The sequence below is a fragment of the Sphaerodactylus townsendi genome, linkage group LG01, assembly GCF_021028975.2.
Source record: "Sphaerodactylus townsendi isolate TG3544 linkage group LG01, MPM_Stown_v2.3, whole genome shotgun sequence".
NCBI classification, from domain to species: Eukaryota; Metazoa; Chordata; class Lepidosauria; order Squamata; family Sphaerodactylidae; genus Sphaerodactylus; species Sphaerodactylus townsendi.
In genome coordinates this window covers 12,433,915-12,457,894 of record NC_059425.1, presented here as the reverse complement: position 1 = coordinate 12,457,894, position 23,980 = coordinate 12,433,915, and the positions used below count along the sequence as shown (strand labels likewise).

At 49.7% G+C, this 23,980-nt stretch overlaps 2 protein-coding genes across 3 annotated transcripts in view; both read left to right on the top strand.

Moving 5' to 3' along the window:
* The window catches only part of TUFT1 (tuftelin 1), a 51,777-nt gene extending 49,658 nt beyond the window's left edge, over positions 1 to 2,119 (top strand). For both annotated transcript variants that reach the window (XM_048511071.1, XM_048511082.1), the window contains exon 12: positions 504 to 2,119. In XM_048511071.1, the coding sequence (XP_048367028.1) occupies positions 504 to 570 (67 nt within the window). In that variant the 3' untranslated portion in view covers positions 571 to 2,119. The remainder of the gene's footprint in view (positions 1 to 503) is intronic.
* A 4,676-nt stretch (positions 2,120 to 6,795) lies between these two features.
* Positions 6,796 to 23,980, top strand: part of SNX27 (sorting nexin 27) — a 70,104-nt gene continuing 52,919 nt past the window's right edge. The window contains exon 1 of the mRNA XM_048511058.1: positions 6,796 to 7,194. Within this exon, the coding sequence (XP_048367015.1) occupies positions 6,860 to 7,194 (335 nt within the window). The 5' untranslated portion in view covers positions 6,796 to 6,859. The remainder of the gene's footprint in view (positions 7,195 to 23,980) is intronic.

Genomic DNA, 23,980 nt, shown 5'->3' with positions numbered 1-23,980 from the left:
TCTGTGGAATGGGCTCCCCTCCTTGCAGATGTTCAGGAGAAGCTGCTCAGCCCTTTCTCCTTGCCTGGGCTTTTGAAGCGTTTGAATAACATGCATCTTTGGAAACGGGGGAGGGGGGAGTGCGGTTTTATTTTTGCTTGTGAGCTGAAAATATTTTAAACTATTGAGAGCCAGTGTGGTATAGTGGTCAGGAGTGGTGGACTGCTAATCTGGAGAACCAGGCTTGATTCCCCACTTCTCCAGACTTGAATCTGGAGAACTGGGTTTGTTTCCCTGCTCTTCTGCATGGAGCCTATTGGCCAGTCACAGTTCTCTCAGAACTCTCTCAGAGGAGGCAATTGTAAGCCACTCTGAGACTCCTTAAAAGTAGAGAATAGCGGAGTATAAAAATCAGCTCTTATATTCTTGTAAGACACCTTGAATCACAAGGAAAGGTGATATATAAATGGTTAGATGAATAAGCCACACAGACTGATTCAGGTTTTTCCCCCTTCTCGTTTCAGCAACAAAAGGATCACTAAATCACTGTTGCCCAAACCACTGCCTCTCATCCGAGTGGTGGAAACATGAACGGACCTTCTCTCCACCCATCCCACCCACCCCCAAGGTTCAGTTCCAGAGTGACAGAAACTCATTTCCACCTTGCTTAAAAGCTTGGCCTTGGCCGGCTGCGCTACCTGCCGCTTTGTGTCCTTCCGGCACTCCAGACGGCAACAGCTTCCATAGTGGGCGGAGGACGCCCGGATGTTGCAGGCAAGCAAGGCTTCCGGACCCAAATAGATTTCTTGGACCATGGGGATGCAGGGAAGGGAGTGTAAGAAACTCATCGCTCTTCCGGGGGGCAGAAAAGCGATCCTTTTCTTTTAGCGTCCTTCGGAATGGATCGACAGGACTGGCCAGCATTGTAAGAAGAATTCTGTTTGTTTTGCGTTTTTGGAGAGACATCCCCCTGGCTCTGCGCGCTCTGAGAAAGTGTCTTGCGTGGCTCACCTGCGCAGAAGGGATGCTCCTTTTTGGGAGGACGCTTCCAAAGACTCGCAGCGATGAATTAAAGACCTCGGCACCTTCTGTCACAAGGAGTGAGCCACCGAAGTAATCCAGAGATGTTGTTACTGACCGAGCCGTTCCCTTCTTTGCAAAGCCCCTGTCTTTTGGCCGTGCACCTGTGAGACGTTACGGTGGGAGGGTGGGGTGGGAAGCAATAAAATAAGCATGCTGTGCATAACGCGATATATGGGCTGAGTTCGTAGCGTTCATGATAATTTATATATATATAAGCACTAGGGAAGGCTGGGTGGTTGATCCTGTGTCCTCCCTGCTCTCTACACCCCCTGTTAGAACCACCCTAGGAATAGGAAAAGCATACCAGGACTGAACAACGTGCCAGAATCCAGCCAGAAACCTGAGTGTCGACTGGCGGTACCGTCTTCCCACCTCTTCCGAACAGCTCTGCCAAGGTGTGCGCTGTGTGGCCCCGACTTTCCTTTGGGCAAGGGACCACTCCTCTCTCTACTCTTTGTCCGAGGAAGGAAGCCGTCCTTCCTATGATAACAATAGACCAGGAGGTCCCTGGCTTTTTTGAGCCCACGGGGAGTTCTGACAGTGGGGGATGGACTCAGCCACAAAACAGTGGCTGCAGGTGGCAAATGTTGAGGAAGCCCAAGCCCGAGGCAGAAGGGGGATAAAGTTATAAAATACTGGGAGAGAATAAGACCGACCCCGTGGGACAGCTGCCCCTGAAGCAATGTTACTTTAATCTGCCCAGCCAGTCAGAAGCCCTGTTGGGCAAGTGCCCCGCCCACTTGCTAAAAACCCTTGTGGGCACCAGGAAACGTGTTAGTGGGTGAACGGTGGGAATTCCTGCTGGGACCAAATCCACACGGCTATGAGAGCATCTCTGAATGTGTTGAAGGCCACGTGCATGACCGATCTGCATCAAGAATGCTAGTTTTGGGGCTTGGCTGCGATCCCCAGTTGAGGTTAGAAGATAACGATGAAGAGTTTAGATTTATACCCCACCTTTCTCTCCTGTAAGGAGACTCGAGGTGGCTGACAAGCTTCTTTCCCTTCCTCTCCCCACCACAGACACCTGGTGAGGCTGAGAGAGTTCCCAAGAACTGTGACTAACCCAGCGTCACCCAGCAGGAACGTAGGAGTGGGGAAACAAATCCAGTTCGCTAGATAAGAGTTCGCTGCTTGCGTGGAGGAGTCGGGAATCAAACTCAGTTCTCCACCTGCTCTTAACCACTACACCACACTGGCTCTCAGTGGGGAACTCCAGCCTTTCCTTCCCTCAAGACAAAGGTTGTTGAAGGGCTCATATTTATTCTGTATGTTACTACAATAGTAGTTTTAGAAATACTGGATGCTCCAGTGTGTCACTGTAATCCGCCTTACCGAGCATGCAGCTTATCTCCCCTACCTGTTTGCCCTGTCCTTCCTCAGAGCGGTTCTGTGCATCCTATATGGTACTTCTCGCATTACATTTTATCCGTACACCGCCCCTGTGAGGTAGGCGAGGCTGAGTGTGGCTGGCCCACAGTCACCCAGAGCTTAAACCTGGCTCTTCTTGCTGTTAAGCCCGACACGTGTAGCACTGCGTTCAGTGTTAGAATGTACTAATTTTATGCAGCATGGCTTTGCCTCTCAAGTGTACCTTTAAAAAAAATTGCCGCTGTCTGCGTTGGAGAAGGGGGGGACCGTTTGCCCGCTGACCAGGTGAAAAGCGAAACAGCGGGTGCAAAAATCAGAGCAAAAAACGGAAACCCATCTGCCTTAAATTGTCTGTGTCCAAATGCTGTGTACGTAGCCAGTTGGAATAAACAGAGGATGCCAACTGGCCCCCGCGTCTGTGTCGTGCTTCCACGTGGGCGTCGGTTCTGTGCCTTTGCTTGCCAGTCTCTTTGGGCACCCGGAAGTGAGCACAGCTGCCAGTGTTTGCAAACATTGGCCCGGCGCTTCTGCGTGAGCCCTTGTGTCTTGACAGCTGCCATCTGCGTGCAAGGCCTCCCACGGCAGATTGTCTGGGCAAGGGAGGCCGCTTGGCACTTCCGGGGAAGGGGCTGGGCGGGGAGGACTTTCCCAGATATATAGGTGCACGTCTGTTCGACAGTGGAATGCGCTACCTCGAAGTGTGGTGGAGTCTCCTTTGGAGGTTTTTAAACAGAGGTTGGATCTGTCAGGAGTGCTTTGATCGTGTGTTCCTGCATTGCAGGGGGCTGGACTGGATAGCCCCTGGGGTCTCTTCAGAGGTGGGATCCAGCAGGTTCTCACCAGTTCCCGAGAGTGGGTTACTAATTCTTTGTGTGTGCCGAGAGGGGGTTACTAATTGGGTCTGCTTTTCAGTTAGAAATTCCATTAGGTCCAAAAATCCTAAAGTCCTGTTGTTTCCTATGTGGCTGGTTAGCGAAGGTAGAAAACAGGATAATTCTCCCTGTTGGGCTGTTTTAAAAACATGTTTTAGAAATATGGTAAAGTTCCTTGTTTAAGGAAAGTATCCTTCTTTTGATTTCTAGAAACAAAATTAAGTATTTGAAAGTATGAAGTATTTGACAGGCAGTCAATTAGAGGAGAAGTAGTTGTTTCTGTTGGCAGCAGACGATAGGACTTGCTATAATGAGTTTAAATTATGAACAGAAAGATACCAGCTGGAAATTAGGAACTTTTTTTTACAGTAAGAGTTTTTTACAGTCACAGAGAAATTATTAATGCCCCGCCCCTGGAATGCCCGGCCACGCCCCTGTCGTGCCCAGCCCAGCCCCATTGTTGCTACCCCACTGTTTGAATCCCACCACCATGGGAACCTGTTACTAAAATTTTTGGATCCCACCACTAGGTCTCTTCCAACTCTGATTCTATCTCAGTGCAGGTGTGAGATGTGTCAAAGTGGGATTCCACAATAGGACCTATGAACGTTTCGCAGGACCTGCAAGACAGGCCTCAGTTTGCTTGGCCTATGGTGGCAACGGGGTCCATTCAGCTGGCCTCCTTTTCCCCCTCTCCCCTTTCCCACCCTTGCAATGGGATTTGGTGTTTGTGTGGCAGGTCGTGTTACTATGTTATCCCTCGGATTTCAGAATGGCACCCAAATATGTTAGGTATACATTAAATAAGAAGTAGCGTGGATTTAGGTGCCACCTTTCTCAACCATAAGAAGTCTCATAGCGGCTTAGGAGAGAATCCGGAGAGGTCTGTGACTGGCCCAAGATCACCCTGTGGGCTTCACATGGAGGAGTGGGGAATCAAACCCCTGTTCTCCAGATTAGAGTCCACCTGCTCTTGAACACTACACCACGCTGGCTCTGATTGGTTTTATTTTTACTGTTTGGGTACCTATCTTAAGTCGGCCTGAGCCATTTTGGGCAAGGGCGGCCTATAAAACGAATTAAATAAATGGATACCCTGCTACATTTCTACAGAATCCAAACAAAGTTTATAAATGCACGTGAAGGCTGCCTTGTGATTCAGACCCTTCGTTTGCTCGAGGTTAATATTGTCTACAGACTGGCAGCAGCTCTCCAGAGTATCAGGCAGATCTTGCACATCTCCAACCACCTCGTCCAATTCTACTTGGGACATGAGAATTGAGCCTGGGACCTTCTGCGTGCAAAACAGGCGCTCTATCACTGAGCTGGAGTTGGCAACCGGAGAGAGTTCTAGTATTATTATTATTAATTTGATTTAATATACCGCCCTATCCCCGAAGTGCTCAGGGCGGTGAACAATATAGAATATCACACATAAAAACATACATACAATTTAAAACAATTATGGCCTAGGACATTATGTCCTAAACAGTTACGTTCTAAAACAATGTCCCACGAAACCCGTATACAACCCTCCCAGAAAAGAATAATGGGTCCCGATGATGTTACGGATCCATGTAAAGCGGGGGCGGCGGCAATGGGCCAATACTTCTATATTACCTTTTGGGCCTTTAACTCGGAATAATCGTGAGGTGGTGATTCTGTGTTGCATAGTTTTATTTTTAAGCTCCAACAATTGTCTGACCACCTGATCTGCTCTTTCCCTGCCTCTTCTAATCACACTCCACAGATATCCCCTCGTAAGGACGTTAACCTCTGTCTGTCTTGCTGCTATTTTGCATCATGCTGGCAGGGGATGATGGGAAATGTAGTCCATAACATCTGGAGGGTTGTGAGTTTGACACCTATGCATTAGCTACCCCATCGCCAGCATGGCCGAGTAGGTTCAGTTCTTCAAGGGTCTGACAATTCCCATCAGCCTCTGCCAGCATGGCCAAGTAGCAGGGCTGATGGGAATTGTAGTTCCTGAACATCTGGAGGGCCATAGTTTGAAGACCTCTGCCGCAGGGTATATTATGTTTTGTATGGTGAGGGTGGAATGGCAGAATTACCTGGAGGTTGGCAACCCCAATGAGGCTTCCATGCTCCACCCCGAATATCCATGAATTTCCCAACCTGGCATTAGCAACAATACGATGGGCTGAGAGAGTGACCTTTAGGGTACAATGGGGATTTGAACCTGTGTCTCCCCAATCACTCCCCTGTTCCCAATACTAACCACTACCCCAAGAATTTGCTTCAGTTACACCCCACCTTTCTCCCCAGTGTGCACCAAGAGCAGCTTGCAATATTCCCCACTCCTCTTGCTCTTTTCTACAGTTACAAACACAGCTACCCATCCAGAGCTCTCGCCTCCAGTTTATCATCACAACAACCCTATGAGGTAGGCTAGGCTGAGTGTGGGGCTGGCCCAGGGTCACCCAGCAGATTGAGGATCTGAACCTGGCTTTCCCACGGTCTAGTTCGATATTCTACCTATTCCACCGAAGCCTCCATTGTCGTCATACCCGCTGAGGTCTCCTGTCCCCCATGGTTGCCCCTAGCAACAAGGCAGACTTCTGCAGAAACTACAGTCCCCATGAAGCCTTGCCTGAAAAGTGACATCACCTACCATAACGCTGTGCAACAGAGCAACTGACTACAATTCCCATGAGGCTGAGGAGCTATTAGAGCCACTGCGATTCCCTGAAAATCGATTTCCACTGCCAAATTTTCTGGAATGTGACAACCTGGAATCGGTTAGCCTTTCAGCTGGAGGGGAAGTGCTTAAGGCAGTGATGGCGAACCTATGACACCTGTGTCAAAGGTGACACGCCACGATGTTTTGGGTGATGGATAACAAAGAGGAGTGACTGCGGTACCTAGGTTACCCCCAAACACAGAAGAGGGCAGAGTATCTGCAAAATATTTCCTCTCAAAACCTCCAAAACGAACATGCAGAACAATGTATGTGTGAGTGGACACACAAAATTGTGCAATATAGTTTATGAGAAACGATGAGCCACTGAGTTACCTTGCTCGTTTTGTGGACCACTTTCCACTTCTAAGTCACCTGCTTGCTAGTCGAGTAGACAGTGGCACACCTTTCAAATAGATATAGTAAGCTGATATGATAATTAAGCTGATTAAAACATTACGAATTCTTTCAAGAACGTGTCATTTTCCTATAGGTTTTTTTCCCCCAGTTTAAGTGAAATAACTGTAATTGTGATCATTGGTGTTTTAAATCCAGCTTCGCCTCCCCACGCAAAACCCTCACACTGACCCAACACTTTGAAACTACATTTCCCATGAGCCACCCTTCACCGCAGCGTCTAGAACGCGCGTGCGTCTCCGGAGTAACCACGTCTCTAAAACAACTACATTTCCCGTGAGCTTCCGCGCTGTTCCGAAGGCGGCGAAGGCGCCGCGAGCGAGCATGCGCGCTGCGGCGGCTACGGAAGCCGGCCCGGGCGGGAGGGGGCGTGGCCGCCGCGTGACAGCCAGCGAGCGAGCGGTGTGTGTGAGGGGAAGCGGCGTCTGCTCTCGCCAAGATGGCGGACGAGGCCAGCGAGGGGCTGGCTCGCTCGGTCCTGCCGGGCCCCCTGCGGGGCGGCGGGGGAGGGGGCGGCGGCGGGGGCGGCTCGTCGTCCTCGTGCTCCTCGGTGCCGGCCTCGTCGGGGGCGGCTCCGTCGGGCCCGCGCGTGGTGCGCATCGTGAAGTCCGAGTCCGGCTACGGGTTCAACGTACGCGGGCAAGTGAGCGAGGGCGGGCAGCTGCGCAGCATCAACGGGGAGCTCTACGCGCCGCTGCAGCACGTCAGCGCCGTCCTGGGCGGGGGGGCGGCCGAGCGCGCCGGCGTGCGCAAGGGGGACCGCATCCTCGAGGTGTGAGTACGGGGGGCGGGGCCGCGCGGAGGGGCGGGGCCACGGGGGACAGGGGGAGGGGACAGGGGGGGCGCTTCAGTGGGCCTTGGGGAACCCCCTCCCCAGAACCGTGCAGCCTTCTGCAAAATCTCCCGGCTGAGGTCAGTTTCCCCGTTGAGCCTCCCACCCAAATGGTTTTTGCCCCAAACCCTGCCAGCTTCGTTGGCACCCCGAAATATGGGTTTCCTTTGCATGCCCGGCTTTCTTCTTACCCCAGCCAGGTAAGGTCTTGGCTGTCCTCCGAAGAAGTGGAGCCTGATCCCCCCAAAGCTAACATCTCATTCTCCCTGATCCCCCAAAAGCTAACAAGTCCCCCCAAACCTACCATCTTATTATCTCTAGTCACCCAAAAGCTAAATTGTATTATCTCTAGTCCCCTTGCAAAAGCTAACATCTTATTCTCACTGATCCCCCAAAAGCTAACATCTTAGTCTCCCAAGTCCCCCCAAAACCTACCATCTTATTATCTGTAGTCACCCAAAAGCTAACATTTTATTATCTCTAGTCCCCTCGCAAAAGCTAACATCTTCCTCTCCCTAGTCACCCAACAGCTAACATAATTATCTCTAGTCCCTCCCAAAAGCTAACATCGTAGTATCTCTAGCCCCCCCCCCCCCCGCAAAGCTAACATTTTGTTGTCTCTAATCACCCAAAAGCTAACATCTTATTCTCTCTAGGCTCCCAAAAGCTAACATTTTATTATCTCTAGTCCCCAAAAGACAACATTTTAGTATTCCTAGTTCCCCCCCCAAAGGTTTTGCTGTAATAATGTCTTATTATCATCTTATTATCATCTAGAAGTGGCTGCTGCACTCTTTTCTGGTTTTTGCTGCAACAATCTGGCACGACTAACCCCCCCCCCCCCCCACGAATTTAAAATACTCCAGGAAAGTAAGCCCTGTTGAGAGGACTTGAGTTTGGTGCAGCCCAGAAATCCTTTTGGGATTGAGGCTGACTTGAACAAATTCGCGCTCTCTGCAGCTTTCTCCCTTCGGTCTCTGTCAGGTTGTCTCTTCCGGTTGTCTAGCTTGCCCTGGTACGTATTTCCCCACCCTGAACTTTTCACACACGTTGTCTTTTCCAGTCCTCTCGCTTCGTTCCATATGGACCAAGGATTTCAAAAGGGAGTTTGAAATGGGTGTGATCCTTCTCCTAGTGGCCTCCTTCCCCTCTTCAGTCAAATTCCTCCCACCCCTATCTCTTGGCTTCCCCTTTTCTCTTATTTTAGCCAATTTGACGGTAAAAAAACAAAATGAATGGAAGTCTGAGCAGGTCTGGAGTTGGAGGATTCCATCTTCCCCAAGTCTGGCCGGATCATAACTCAGATCCTTTTTCCTTGACTATGGGGGATTACCACCACCACCCCCCACACACAAACTGTTAACTACAGCTGCTGCCGCTGAACAACTTTTGCCTTGCTGTGTGTGATTTATTGGGAAAAATTAGGAGTGTTATGAAGTGTAATCCACCCTGAGATTTGAAGAGGTGCTTTTAAAAAGATTGAATTGAATCTGTATGGTTCTTTGGGGCAGCCTATCTCTTATCATGTTGGAGCTCCCTGGCCCCCAGGGTTGGAATTAACAGAAGTGTGAGACAGTGTTCCATGTTTCTCCCTGCCCCTTTGACTTTCCAACAGAGACTGTTAACAAAAACACTTCTTTGTGTAGTTTTGGTAATAATCTGTTGAAAAGGCATCTCTTTCTTTTTAAAGGGAAAAGTGGATTGGGTGTGGGAGCTTTTAGAAGAACCCCTGTGGTCATAGAGGCATGCTCCTTTAGCGCGTGCTGATGTGCTGTCCTCCGGCTGTTGAACTTAAATATTTTGGTTCGTTGGATGATTCAAAAACTACCTCGATGGATGATTTAAAAAGGAAACATTTCTTCACGCAGCACGTGATTGGTTTTTGGAATATGCTGCCACAGGAGGTGGTGATGGCCACTAACCTGGATAGCTTTAAAAAGGGCTTGGACAGATTTGTGGAGGAGAAGTCGATCTATGGCTACCAATCTAGATCCTCCTTGATCTGAGATTGCAGACCAGGTGCTTGGGAGCAGCAGCAGAAGGCCATTGCTTTCACATCCTGCATGTGAGCTCCCAAAGGTATCTGATGGGCCACTGCGAGTAGCAGAGTGTTGGACTAGATCAGGGGTAGGGAACCTGCGGCTCTCCAGATGTTCAGGAACTACAATTCCCATCAGCCTCTGTCAGCAAGGCCAATTGGCCATGCTGGTAGGGGCTGGTGGGAATTGTAGTTCCTGAACATCTGGAGAGCCGCAGGTTCCCTACCCCTGGACTAGATCGACTCTGGTCTGATCCAGCAGGCTGTTTCTTATGTTCTTACTTACAAGGCAAGTACCCTTGTGAGGTCAGTTATCAGTCCTTCAGTCCTATTAGAAGAAGATTAACGGAAGGAGGAAGTGTGTCTTCAGTACCCTCTGTTGATTAAGAAACGTTATAATGAGCTGGAGAAAAATACGCAGGACTTGCGGTTACCGTTGCCCGAATTAAACGGGGAAGGATGGCCAACTTACTCATATTGGTGGGGTGATCAGGAGTGTATGCTTTAGCGCACTGCTGTTCAGATTATTTCATGTGCTCCAGGAAGGGGGGACCCTTGTAATGTCTTCCAGGAGCAGTGTCAGGCAGTTCCCCTGGTGAAGGAAAGGGCAGTATCGAAGTGCCAAGAGGAAGTGAATATTCCTCTGCAGGACTACTGTGTGAGCGGCCTCAAACAATTCTCTGATCTTACAGTTACGGGGTGGGATTTGCAGTCCAGAACCCACCCACCCCCACCCCCAATACTCTAGAGCCAGGGAAAGCAATCTAAAGGTCTGGATTTCATCAGCCAGTGGACTGTAATTGAAACTCCTTGGGGGTCTGTCTCTTCTGGCAAGGCAACGTGGCCTGTATAAATTCCACTTTGGGTGTTGAAAGAAGTGGATTAGGTGACATTTTCAGTTGCTGGAGCACCTCCAAGTGATTGCTGTTTTTTTTGGAAAAGGTGTTGTTTTGGTTATCGCCATTATGAATTGTTCCTAGGTAGGCATTTTATTTTCGGACCCTTGTAAAAATCAACCAGCCGGCGAAAAAAAACCCCAGTCTTTCTGTGCGTGTGAAAATTGCATTTTACTGAGCCAGAGTCTTGGTCTGCCAAGGCCAGTATTGCCTACTCTGACTGGTAGCAGCTCTCCAGGGTTTGGGGGTAGAGCTCTTTCACATCACCTGCTACTTGTTCCTGTATTTCAGCTGGCAATGTGTGGGATTGAACCTGGGGTCTTGAGTCTGTCGGCCTGGAGTGCCTGTGCTGCTCAAAAATAAGACGTGCCTGTGTTCAACTTGATTGTTGAAGGAGTCTGTGTAACACTAAAGCTTGGACATTTTACTCTTGAGTGAGTTACCGGCTTGTGTTGTTTCTGGAGTGAGTGAACTCGGCGATGTCCATCACCAGGTTGAGAAACATCTTCCCCCTCTTTTCCCCAGCTCTAATGCACCAGGGGGCTCTATAAGTGGACATAACAGAGTGGTGAAGAAGGTTTGGATTTATACCCCACCTTTCTCTCCTGTCAGGAGACTCAAGATGGCTTACAAACTCTCCCCACAACAGACACTTTGTGAGGTAGGCGGGGCTGAGAGAGTTCTGAGAAAACTGTGACTAGCCCAGGGTCTCCCAGCCGGGATGCAGGAGTGCGGAAACGCATCTGGTTCAGCAGATAAGCCTCTGCCACTCTGGTGGAGGAGTGGGGAATCAAACCCGGTTCTCCAGATTAGAATCCACCTGCTCTTAACCACTACACCATGCTGGCGCTAAGAAGAAGGGTTATGATAGAGTGCATGTTTTACACATAGGAGTTTCCAGGGTCAGGTTCTGTTGATCTCCCTGCGATAACCAGACTCCTGGGTGACGAAATCGGTTTATTGAGCAGGAATACTGCGAACAGCTACAAGCAAATCTTTGCTTGATCTGAGTCTCAATACAGCACTCCTCAATTAAATCCCCTCCCCTCAAAATCCCTCTAGCCTCCACCCTTGGGATCCAAGCAGGGTGAAATCACTAGGGCAGTGTAGGGTCTTCAAGGTCAAACTAAAAGCAATGCCAGGTGCTGGCTGGCCCAGACTGAGAAAAAGTTGCAGCACTTGTAAAGCAAAAGGAAAACAAGACGGGGGCTCCCATATTGCCACCTGCTCCCGGTCCTCTCCCAAAGTCTCGTGGCCAGAACCAAGGAAGAACCGAAATCAGGGAGGACCCTTCAGGGAAGGCCCGTCTTTGTCGGAAACCCTGGACAGCAGGTCCCTGACTGAGTGCGTAACTCTCAGCTTGATGGCCGCGCTAGGCGATCAAGAGCCCAGCATCTCCAGGTCATCAAGAGCCCAGCGCAGAGTCCAGCATCGCTGTTTCCCACAGTATTGAGGATTTCTTATTTACAAAATCTGTCTCCCACCCTTCTGCCCTGACAAGGGTTGCCCAGCTCATGATTTGAAACCTGCATGATAAAAAAAATCACACCGTAAAACCATTAAAATGAACCTCCTTCCAAACACACATCGTTCAGCAATAACCAGCGATTCAAAACAGAGTTAAAATACATTAAAAAAACTAAGACGCTGGCTAGGAAGGTGGGATGATTGCAGGAATTCCAAGCAAAACAAAAGAAGTCTTCACCTGCAGTCAGGGGCGTACCGCCCAGGCGGACATACGGGATCAAATGTCCCCAGGCTGCGGCCCTTCAGTCACGTGGGGGATGGAAAATCACCTCTTGCACCCTACCTCCTTCCATCCTGGTCCACACACTGACTTCATACTCCATATGCTGGTGGGGGAGGGTAGCTGTCCATATGGGGGCGGGGACAGGGACGAAGCGGGCAGAAAACTCAGATTTTGAACCGGGCTACATTTTCCCTTGGAGTACCGTGTTCAGTTCTGGTTGCCACATCTCAAAAAGGATATCGAAGAGATAGAAAAAGTGCAGAGAAGGGCAACGAGGATGATTGAAGGACTGGAGCACCTTCCTTATGAGGAGAGGCTGCAGCGTTTGGGACTCTTTAGTTTGGAGAGGAGGCGTCTGAGGGGGGATATGATTGAAGTCTATAAAATTATGCATGGGGTAGAAAATGTTGACAGAGAGAAATTTTTCTCTCTTTCTCACAATACTAGAACCAGGGGGCATCCATTGAAAATGCTGGGGGGAAGAATTAGGACTAATAAAAGGAAACACTTCTTCACGCAACGTGTGATTGGTGTTTGGAATATGCTGCCACAGGTGGAGGTGGTGATGGCCACTAACCTGGATAGCTTTAAAAAGGGCTTGGACGGATTTATGGAGGAGAAGTCGATCTATGGCTACCAATCTTGATCCTCCTTGATCTCAGATTGCAAATGCCTTAGCAGATCAGGTGCTCAGGAGCAGCAGCAGCAGAAGGCCATTGCTTTCACATCCTGCATGTGAGCTCCCAAAGGCACCTGGTGGGCCACTGCGAGTAGCAGAGAGCTGGACTAGATGGACTCTGGTCTGATCCAGCAGGCTAGTTCTTATGTTCCCTACATACGCCTCTGCCCACAGTTGAGTTTCAACGGCGAAAGAGTTGCAGGCCTTTGGTGCCATGACCAAGAAAGCCTTCTCCTGGGTTGCCCCCCCCCCTTCTGCCTGGCCAGTCACCTGCCCTAAGGCCTGTTTGGTGGCTTAGAAAATGCTTTCCTCTACAGAGATCCTAGAGAATCTGCTCTCGCTGCCCAGTCGCTGTCATTTGGAGGCATATCGCCCCTGGAGCCACTGACTCAATATGTGACTCTATAAGCATACAGCATGCGTATCCATACGGTCATGCGGGTGGAAGCGTGCTGTTGAAATCCTCACTAAGACCAGCTTCATTTCCCCTCTGTCCTATTGAAATAATAATTCTTTCCCGCCTTACGGAGGTGCGCATGAGGTGACTTGAGGCACAGAGTTTGCAGCAGTTTGGAGAACCGCTTGCGTTAAGAGCGTTACGACTGTTTGGTTGTGCGGGCCATAATTCCAGTGTGTTCTGGAGCTCATAGATTGTCACGTGAACGTTACCGTGTTCCTTTTGGAGTTTACGGGGAAAGCTCTAAAGGCCTTGCAGGGAGGAGAGAAGCGAAACTGGTGCAGAACTGAGATCAGTGAGTTGCAGTGAGCACATCTGACCCTTGAAACTGCTTAGGTCAGTGGTGGCGAACCTATGGCACGGGTGCCAGAGGTGGCACTCAGAGCCCTCTCTGTGGGCACGTGCAAACAGAGTGCCCCCCCACCCCATCTAGGCTGGCTTGGGCCACTGGGCTTGATTATTAGCATTAAACCTAAGACAGTTTTGGGGAAGCAGTGTAGGTAACCCTGTTAAGCGCTGTTAAACCCCACTGATTTTCATGCGAAGAACTAAAGCATGATTCTTTTACCACAATCGAGTAAGCTCAGTTGCTGGCAATGGGGCTTGCTTCTGAGTAAACCCTCCTAGGGTCGTGATTCACCCGTTGGAAGAGTTGCACAGTTGCTTCAAAGCAAAGCCACCGACTACCACCAAGCTTACTCTCAAGTAATGCACGCCTTGAAGCCAACCGTTTTTTCTAAACTAAAACCTAAGTATTCAGGTTAAATTACTGGGTTGGCACTTGGCGATAAATAAGTGGGTTTGGGTTGCAGTTTGGGCACTTGGCCTCAAAAAGGTTCGCCATTACTGGCTTAGGTCAGATCCCTCTAGTGTTGTTGAGGGATTGTCTTTTAGAGTTGCTGGTGGAGGCTGTGGTCTGAGGCCATTTTCTCTCTCCCCGCCCCCCCGTGAAGGGTTGTCTGGTTGCAACTGACTTATGGCAACCCGTTATGGGGTTTTTAAGGCCGGAGACTTCAGAGGTGGCTTGGCATTGCCTGCCTCTGCTTAGCCATCCTGGACTTCCCTGGTGGCCTTTCAAGCTGCGGAAGCTGTAGAAACCACCTGCTGAGATCGTGCTCTAGAAAAAGTCCTCAGGGATGTCTTTTTGCATGGGTTGCTAATGGGCTTCTTCTCAGTTTTCTCCCTCTCACCAGTACCTGTGCTCCCTCCACTCTGGCCACTTGTCACAACTTTAACACAAACCCTGCCCAAAGGTAGTGAGTTCGCTGCTCTTCCAGAAATTCATTTCCAAGCCTGTTGGCTGGGCTGTCCAGGGCTAGACAGTAAGTTGAAGAAGGAGGAGATTCCCCCTTTCTCCTGTAAGGAGACTCAAAGGGGCTGACAATCTCCCTTCCCCCCCCCCCCCAACAAACAAACTGTGAGGTGGGTGGGGCTGAGAGTGCTCAGAAGAACTGTGACTAGCCCAAGGTCACCCAGCTGGCGTGTGTGGGAGTGCACAGGCTAATCTGAATTCCCCAGATAAGCCTCCACAGCTCAGACAGCAGAGCGGGGAATCAAACCCGGTCCTGGGTTCAGTTCCATTCCTGGGTTCAGTTCCAGGCATCTCCAGTTAAAAGGACGATGCAGTGTGGGTCAAGTCGCTTTGAACTCATGGCAACCTTATGAATCCATTACTTCCAAAACATCCTATCATTAACCACCATCGTGAAAAAGTGGTTAAGAGCAGATGGGTTCTAGAAGAAGAAGAAGAAGAAGAAGAGTTTGGATTTATATCCCCCCTTCCTCTCCTGTAGGAGACTCAAAGGGGCTTACAATCTCCTTGCCCGTCCCCCCCCCCCCAACAAACACCCTGTGAGGTAGGTGGGGCTGAGAGAGCTCAGAAGAACTGTGACTAGCCCAAGGTAACCCAGCTGGCGTGTGTTGGAGTGCACAGGCTAATCTGAATTCCCCAGATAAGCCTCCACAGCTCAAGCGGCAGAGCGGGGAATCAAACCCGGTTCCTCCAGATTAGAGTACACCTGCTCTTAACCAGTACACCACTGCTGCTGAAGTGTTTTGTGAACGAGGGCAGGGAGCAGTCCCTCTGGCTCCTTTAGAGGCAAAGACGACTGTTTCTATGAGTGCTGTGATGGTCGATAAGTGCCGGGGCTCCATTCGTTGGTGCTTATAGAATGGTGTCTGGGATTGGACCTAGTTGCATTTCTAGCTCAACATAGTTGTTACAAAATATTTTGGCAGTGATTGTATCTAGTTGATTGGGATGCATTCCTACCTCAATGTAATCACTACAAGACATATGTAACCAGCCTGCTAGATGTTACCACTGCTGTAATGGGACATTCTTCCCTTGATCTCTTCTTTATGGCTTCACATGCTTTGTGGATAACTAGGCTTACCCCTGACCCCTTCTGCGACCATGGGAAACAGGATATTTCCGTTCCTCTGTGGGGGCAGGAGACTAGGTGGTTTTATCTCTATCTGTCGCCAACCTTGGGGTGCTTCAGCTCCGAAGTAACTCTTTCTCACATTCTTTGGGAAACCAGGAGGGGCGACTGTTTCTGAATAAAAGGGGTAGCAAAAGCCAGGTTCGCCAGAACTGGCTTTTTACAAGCTTGGTGCTTCGCTGCCTTCCAATGAACGCTGCTGATCAACAATACAGAGTTTGTTTATTGATTCAAGGTCCGAGACCTAACAAACAGGCTTTCCTGATGGAAGGAGATACTGAGATGCTTCCAGACACATTCTGTGGACAGGCTGAAGGGCATAATGGATGCTTTAAGGTTGCTGTGGTGCGTTTCGGGGTGTATGCCAGGCATCCGGCAAATTACACTAGGATCCCAATCCTGGTCAAGGCAGCCTCCCCTCTTCCCAACCATTTGGACAAGAGGTTGGTTGATTATTTAGAGGAGACCAAGGCACACCGTGACAAGACAAGAGTCATTGGAAAAGACAATAATGCTAGGAAAAGTTGAAGTTTGGCTCTTTTGCAAGACCTGAGCAAGATTGTTAGTGGGAGCACATTCTGGAGGCCACTCATTCATAGCATTTCCATAAGTCGGATGTGTCTGTCTGTCTGTCTGTCTGTCTGTCTCTCTCTCTCTCTCTGTCTCTCTCTCTCTCTCGCACACATGCACACACACGCACGCGCGGTTGTCTGGCTGTGACAAGCATCCCTTTTTACATGTTCCATAAGGTCTTTCCCTGGTGCTCCTGTCACTTGGCCACTGGTCTTGCTGCTGTCCTGTTCTGAACAAGTCTGGCTACTCTGTCATGCCAAGCAGATTCTCTTCTGCTCAATCGCAGCCGTTCCCTTTATGAATACTTAAAGCTTTGCTTTCTGTTTAGATTTCTGGTGGGTTCCAGATTTGCACCATCCGAATCCCATTGCATTCTCCGTTGGATGTCCCGTCCTGTTGATTGTGACTTTGTGTAATCTGTCTTGAGTCCCAGTGAGAAGGGCAGATTATAAATTATATCAACATGTAGTGTCCACTGCCTTCCATAGCTCCTGGAGCGGGCATGATAGAGAAATGGCTGGGGAAATCCTCTTCCTTATTGTTCATACCTGCTTCTGTTTGTTCCTCAAGTTGTCCTGAGGCAGCGCTGGCAGGGGCTGATGGGAATTGTAGTCCATAACATCTGGAGGGCCAAAGGTTCGCCACCATGGTCCTAAGGCAAAGGGTTTGGGCTCTTGAAGAAGTAAAGAGTTGGCTATTGGGGAGGGGACCAAGTACCTGTGGATAGTGACCTCCCCCTTCTATGTGTCAGGGAATGGTCCTCAAACCCCCTGTCTTTGTGTTAGATCTTGGACCTAGAAGCAGCAAATAGACTCTGTAGTGTTGATCAGCAGCGTTTATTGATAGGCATTGAAGCACCCAGCTGGTCAAAGCCAGTTCTGGGGAACCTGGTTTTACTACCCGTTTTATTCACTAGACAACCCCCCCCCCCGGAGACTTTGGGGTGGTACATCCCACATTTTATTTGAGCCCCATTCTATACCAGAGGCCTCTCTGAAGCGTAGTCTCGGGCAGCGTTCTTCAGCTGACCAGGACTCCCAAGTGGGTCATGAAGCTCTGACAGAGACGGTGTATTTCCTGCTTCTCTGTGTGCCATCATCGAGGGGCCTCCCCGGCAGAAATCCTTGGCTTGCTCCTTTCTAAGTTGCCCCCACTGGTGCTCAGCTTATGTCTTGGCTTTGACACCCAGGAAGTCATAATCCTGCCCCCCACTTCCTCCTGCACATGGTTCTGATGCCGTGTCATTTCCTGGCACATGCTTGAGCTCAGGGAGTTCTATTCTGCAGCCTCAGCATTATCGGTCTGTCCCGGGGCTGGAAAGGTTGAAGACCACTGGTCTTGGTCACCCCTTTGTGTGGGGCTTCTGGTGCTATGCTGTGTATAGGAGCAGCAGTGGCATAGGAGGTTAAGAGCTTGTGTATCTAATCTGGAGGAACTGGGTTTGATTCTGCACTCTGCCACCTGAGCTGTGGAGGCTTATCTGGGGAATTCAGATTAGCCTGTACACTCCAACACATGCCAGCTGGGTGACCTTGGGCTAGTCACAGCTTCTCGGAGCTCTCTCAGCCCCACCCACCTCACAGGGAGTTTGTTGTGAGGGGGGAAGGGCAAGGAGATTGTCAGCCCCTTTGAGTCTCCTGCAGGAGAGAAAGGGGGGATATAAATCCAAACTTCTTCTTCTTCTCTTCTACCCTGTGCTCAGACCTTTCTCCACACTGTGGGTCAACATCAGTTCAGTTTTTTTCTCCGTGAAGTTTGGTAGTAACTGCCAGGAAGCTGCTGAAACAGGGTGTTTTTTTTTGGGGGGGGGTCCCCCAAGGACTGCCTGAAAAGCTCTGCTCTAAAGCTCTGCAGAGGTGCTGTCCCCATGCAGCCACCTCCTGTGAGTTTTCCCCGAATGAGTTGCTTTAGCAGCCACCCTCGGCTGCCCTTCTGCTTTTAAACAGCTCTCCTAGTTCCGGAACCTGCTCCCTTCCTTGTCCTTGATGGATGTGGCGTACCGCCGGGTCACGCGCCTGCCTGCGCTACGGAACAGCGGCTGAGGTCTTTATCGTGCTGAGGCAGGGATCCTCGAAAGGGCGACTGGAGTCCACCACAGCTGCAGGGAGCACAAGAAGCAGATGGCCGTGATTTTATTAATGTCTTCGGATGGCTCGAGCGAGTCCTCAGCATAGTGTGGAGGAAGAGCCACATTATCACCTCTCTGTTCTCGCCTCCCGTCCAGGTTTATCCTACCACCCATCCTGTGGCCTCAGCGTTCTCGGAGTGGTGAGAGAAGAAGTCCTGGTGGAAACGTAAATCGGCTTTTGCGCAGCCCTTAGTCCAGGGGTCCCCAACATCAGGGTGTCCGCTAACACCGCTCCTGGCACCTGCCAAGTGCTTTTGGAAAAGCGGCTGAGGGGGGATATGATTGAAGTCTACAAAATTATGCATGGGGTAGAAAATGTTGACAGAGAGAAATTTTTCTCTCTTTCTCACAATACTAGAACCAGGGGGCATCCATTGAAAATGCTGGGGGGAAGAATTAGGACTAATAAAAGGAAACACTTCTTCACTCAACGTGTGATTGGTGTTTGGAATATGCTGCCACAGGAGGTGGTGATGGCCACTAATAACCTGGATAGCTTTAAAAGGGGCTTGGACAGATTTATGGAGGAGAAGTCGATTTATGGCTACCAATCTTGATCCTCTTTGATCTGAGATTGCAAATGCCTTAACAGACCAGGTGCTTGGGAGCAACAGCCACAGAAGGCCATTGCTTTCACATCCTACATGTGAGGTCCCAAAGGCACCTGGTGGGCCACTACGAGTAGCAGAGAGCTGGACTAGATGGACTTTGGTCTGATCCAGCTGGCTTGTTCTTATGTTCTTATGTTCTTATTTATACCCCGCCTTTCTCTCCTGTAAGGAGACTCAAAGGGGCTGACAAACTCCTTTTCCCTTCCTCTCCTCACAACAGGCACCTTGTGAGGTAGGTGGGGCTGAGAGAGTTCAGAGAGAACTGTGACCAGCCCAAGGTCACCCAGCAGGCTTCATGTAGAGGAGATTCGAGTCTGCTCCTCATGTAGAAGAGTGGGGAACTGAACCGGGTTCTCTGTATTAAAATCTGCTGCTCGTGTGGAGGAGTGGAGAATCGAACCCAGTTCCCCAGCCTAGAGTCTGCACCTCTTGACCACTACACCACCACTCTGGCTGTGTGTAAGAATAGAAGGAAAATAGTCCCCATTCCATAGTCCTGCTGAGCTGGGAAGAATGAATGAATGTAACGTAGCAGGTTGAGACTGCCTTTGAACTAGGAAAGGTTCCTGGTTTATAATTTTACTCCAGCCACGGTCACTTTGGGTCTCAGTTGAGACTGGAACCGGGGAGAGGCGCCTTCAACCTTGAATTTTACGTTGCTGCCGGAATGGCCGCTCGTTCTTGCTAGGGGCTCTTTCAAAGTACAGGTAAACATCGCAGCTCTTTCAAAGGACATGCAAACATCACAACCAGGGCAATCTACTTCCAAACAAGTTTACAGAAGGGTTGCAGCCGTAGATAGCTCCCCCCCCCCCCCCCCAGTCTTGATGGCTCTCCATGTGGAGACAGCTTTGCGAAATCGCACACTCAATCTCTTACAGTCTGTGTGTGTAAGGATTACTCATAGAGCTTACACAAAGAAGTGGCCAGAAAATCTGTTTTGAAGTGTTCAGGAGTCTGGCTAAGGGCGAAGTCTGTCTCTTTTTCTGTTTTTTGTTGGGGGTGGGTGGGTGGGGGCGGATTGGGCATATTATTGTGATTTATAGCTGGGGGACCTTCCCGAATATGTCTGTACATGCCTTCACGGCTCTCTGGTGAGCAGAATTGCATTCGGAAAACAGGAATATGTGGCAAGGGGTCACGTCAAGCTTTATGGGGTCTAGAATTCTGTCTGCATCAGTGGCCAAGAAAATCACCCTTGGGAATCTTGAGAGCAGGGCGTGAGGACAAGGGACCTCGCCTGTTTCCCTTGTCTGGATGTGGAAAGGTCAGTGGCACAGTGGTATGGTACCTGTGTGGTGTGCAGAAAGTTCTGGGTTCAGTTCCAGGCATCTCCAGTTAAAAGGACGATGTAGTGTGGGTCAAGTCGCTTTGAACTCGTGGCAACCTTATGAATCCATGACCTCCAAAGCATCCTATCATTAACCGCCATCGTGGAATAGTGGTTAAGAGCACGTGGGTTCTAGAAGAAGAGGAAGAAGAAGAATAGTTTTGATTTATATCCCCCCTTTCTCTCCTGTAGGAGACTCAAAGGGGCTTACAATCTCCTTGCCCTTCCCCCCCAACAAACACCCTGTGAGGTAGGTAGGGCTGAGAGAGCTCAGAAGAACTGTGACTAGCCCAAGGTCACCCTGCTGGCGTGTGTGGGAGTGCACAGGCTAATCTGAATTCCCCAGATAAGCCTCCACAGCTCAAGCAGGAGAGTGGGGAATCAAACTTGGTTCCTCCAGATTAGAGGACACCTGCTCTTAACCACTATGCCACTGCTGTGGGAAACAAACCCGGTTCTCCAGATTAGAAGCCACCTGTTGGGTGACCTTGGGCCAGTCACAGTTCTCTTCAAGCTCTCTCGGCCCCACCAACCTCACAAGGTGGGGAGAGGAAGGGAAGGAGTTTGTAAGCTGCTTTGAGACTCTTTGCGATTAAGAAAAGCGGGGAATAAATCTAAACTCTTCTTCTTCAGCCTTGCTCGGGTCTTGCCAACTGAGGGCCACAGCTTTCTTGATGGAGGCATTCTGTCTCCCGTTGGGCTTCCTCTTTTCCTGTTGTCTTCGACCTTTGCTACCATTATTGTCTTTTTCCAGTGTCTCTTGTCTTCTCATAGTGCACGCAAAGATTGGACTGTAGGTGTTCCAAAAGGCCTCTATCTTAGATCCTGCAGAGCCACAGTCCACTGGATCCATAAAGAGAGCCAGGAGCTCTGCTCCAGTTTGAGGCTCTTTCATTCTCACCTGAAATATGGCAAACAGTTCTGGGCACCACAATTCCAGAAGGACATTGACAAGCTGGAACGGGTCCAGAGGAGGGCAACCAAAATGGTAAAAGGTACAATCCACGCCCTACGGGGAGAGACTTAGGGAGCTGGGGATGTTTAGTTTGGGGAAGAGAAGGTTAAGAGATAACATGATAGCCACGTTTAGATATTTGAAGGGTTGTCATGTTGGTGAGGGAGCAAGCTTGTTTTCTGCTGCCTCAGAGACTAGGACTAGGAGTAATGGGTTCAAGGTGAAGGAAAAGAGATTCCACCTAAACATCAGGAAAAACTTTCTGACAGTGAGGGCTGTTCGACAATGGAACGCACTACCTAGGAGTGTGGTGGAGTCTCCTTCTTTGGAGGTTTTTAAAGAGAGGCTGGATGGCCACCTGTCAGGAGTGCTTTGCTTGTGTGTTCCTGCATTGCAGGCGGTTGGACTTGATGGCCCTTCTGGTCTCTTCCAACTCTATGATTCTATGTATTCTTGTGAATTTCCATTCAGCCGTCATGAGCAATGCTCAACCTTCGACACACTCACCATGGGTTGGGGGGTTTTTTTGGTCTGTTCTATAGAAATTCTAAGCTGGGAGCTATCACCACATCTCGTGATGGTGAGTCTCACAGGGACATCCCACACAGCATGAAGGGATACTTCCTCCTCTTGATCCCAACCCTACCGCAAATGAGTTTCATGAGGTGTTAGTACTATGTGCAAGGAAGAGCATTTTCCTGTTTCCCGAAGCTCTCGGCCCTCAAAAAGTGCTCCGTGGAAACTCAGTCTCTGCTCTTTGACTAATTTTTGCATAATTCATTCCATCGGCCTATATTTTTAGGGCATGAGCACGAGGCTGGATGGGATTTTACTGCTCAGCAGAACTTCGTTGTTCTAGGAAGATTGATTTTGATAGTTCAGCCTCAGGGGATTTAGCCAGTTTTCAAGTTGACACCTATTAACCCAAATACATTCTTTGGAATGTATTTTACCTGCCCTGAGCTGATCTCCGTCTCTGTCTGTGTACTCTGTCTCTGTTTGCGGGGCGGGGGCTGGATCGGCTCTGAACGGTCTGGGAATACCAGAGTTCAGAGGAGAAGAGGAGGAGTTTGGATTTATACCCTGCTTTTCTCAACTGTAAGGAGTCCTCAAAGTGGCTTACAAGCGCCTCTCTCTTCCTCTCCCCACAACAGACACCTTGTGAGGCAGGTGGGGCTGAGAGAGTTTGGAGAGAACAGTGACTAGCTGAAGGTGGCCCAGCAGGCTTCATGTAGAGGAGCGGGAAATCACACTCAGTTCACCAGATTCGATTCGAGGACAACCTTAGATTTGCCATCGGGGACGTCAGTCTTTTCCTCAGATCCTGTGAATTGCAGTTCCTTGCGGTACAGGTAGACGGTGGCGTCTCTCCCACACTCGAGCGCTGCTTCAGCCACTGTCCTGGTCAAGGAAGGAACGGCTCCCTAGTCCAATGACCTACCAACCTGCAAACTAGCAATGGTCAGCCACTAGGGGCCTGTGGGACAAATCTGGCCACAAAGTAGCCCCCACGTCTTTGGCAGGTCTTTAAAAATGCTCACACACTCATCCAGGCTCTTCAGAACCAGATCAAAAAGAAAATTCGAACCAAGAAGGGTTTGAATTGATAACCTTCTTTTTTCATCCATAAGGAGTCTAACAAACTCCTTTTCCCTTCCTTTCCCCCAACAGACACCTCGTGGAGTAGGTGGGGCCGAAAGAGCTCTGAGAGAACCATGACTAACCCAAACTCACCCAGCGGGCTTCATGCGTAGGACCGGGGAAACAAATCCAGTTCACCAGATAAGAGTCCACCGCTCACGTGGGGGAGTCAAACCTGGTTCTCCAGATTTAGAGTCCACCGCTCTTAACCACTACACCACGCTGATGATGCAGTCATTGAATTTTGAATGGAAGCCCCCTGAAAAGTGAGGCTATTCCATGTCCTCCCACTCAGGCCCAAGTTCAGTTTTGAGCTCCCTGCTCCCCTTGGGTTGCCGCTTTTAATTCCCCTGCTGTTAAGTGACTAATATATGCTGCAGACATCCCAGATCACACTGCTCGGTGGGGTAGAGCCAGCTCAGGAGTTGGGCAGACAGGCGATCCCTTCATAGTGTGAGACATCCGGCCGGCCGGCCAGCAACTGTTGGAAACAGGATGCTGGGTTAGAGTAACCTTTGGGTCTAATCCAGCCTTGGGCGGCTTCTAATGGCTGTCGTGTTCCTGGGTGGGTTAAATATTAAAGTGCAGTTAGTGGAAATAACTTCCATTTGTATTAACATATTATTGAATGGGATTATTTAATTCCTAAACTATGAACCTCGAAAGTTTTCAGTCCAGAAATGTAGACGTGAAGGTGCTGCGTTGTCTCCGCTTCTCCCCCAAACCTCGACTCTGTTGGTTCCGGTTTGGTCCATCATCACCACAACACGATTTTTGGGTGGTCGAAGGGAGGACCCCCCCCCCCATTATGTTTTTTGAACGGATCCAACACTACGTTTCCTAATTGCATTGTGACATTTCTGATTTATAACTTAAAAAACAAACAAATATATAAGAACAAGCCTGCTGGATCAGACCAGAGTCCATCTAGTCCAGCTCTCTGCTACTCGCCAGGTGCCTTTGGGAGCTCACATGCAGGATGTGAAAGCAATGGCCTGCTGCTGCTGCTGCTCCTGAGCACCTGGTCTGCTAAGGCATTTGCAATCTCAGATCAAGGAGGATCAAGATTGGGAGCCACAGATCGACTTCTCCTCCATAAATCTGTCCAAGCCCCTTTTAAATCTATTCAGGTTAGTGGCCATCACCACCTCCTGTGGCAACATATTCCAAAGACCAATCACGCGTTGCATGAAGAAATGTTTCCTTTTATTAGTCGTAATTCTTCC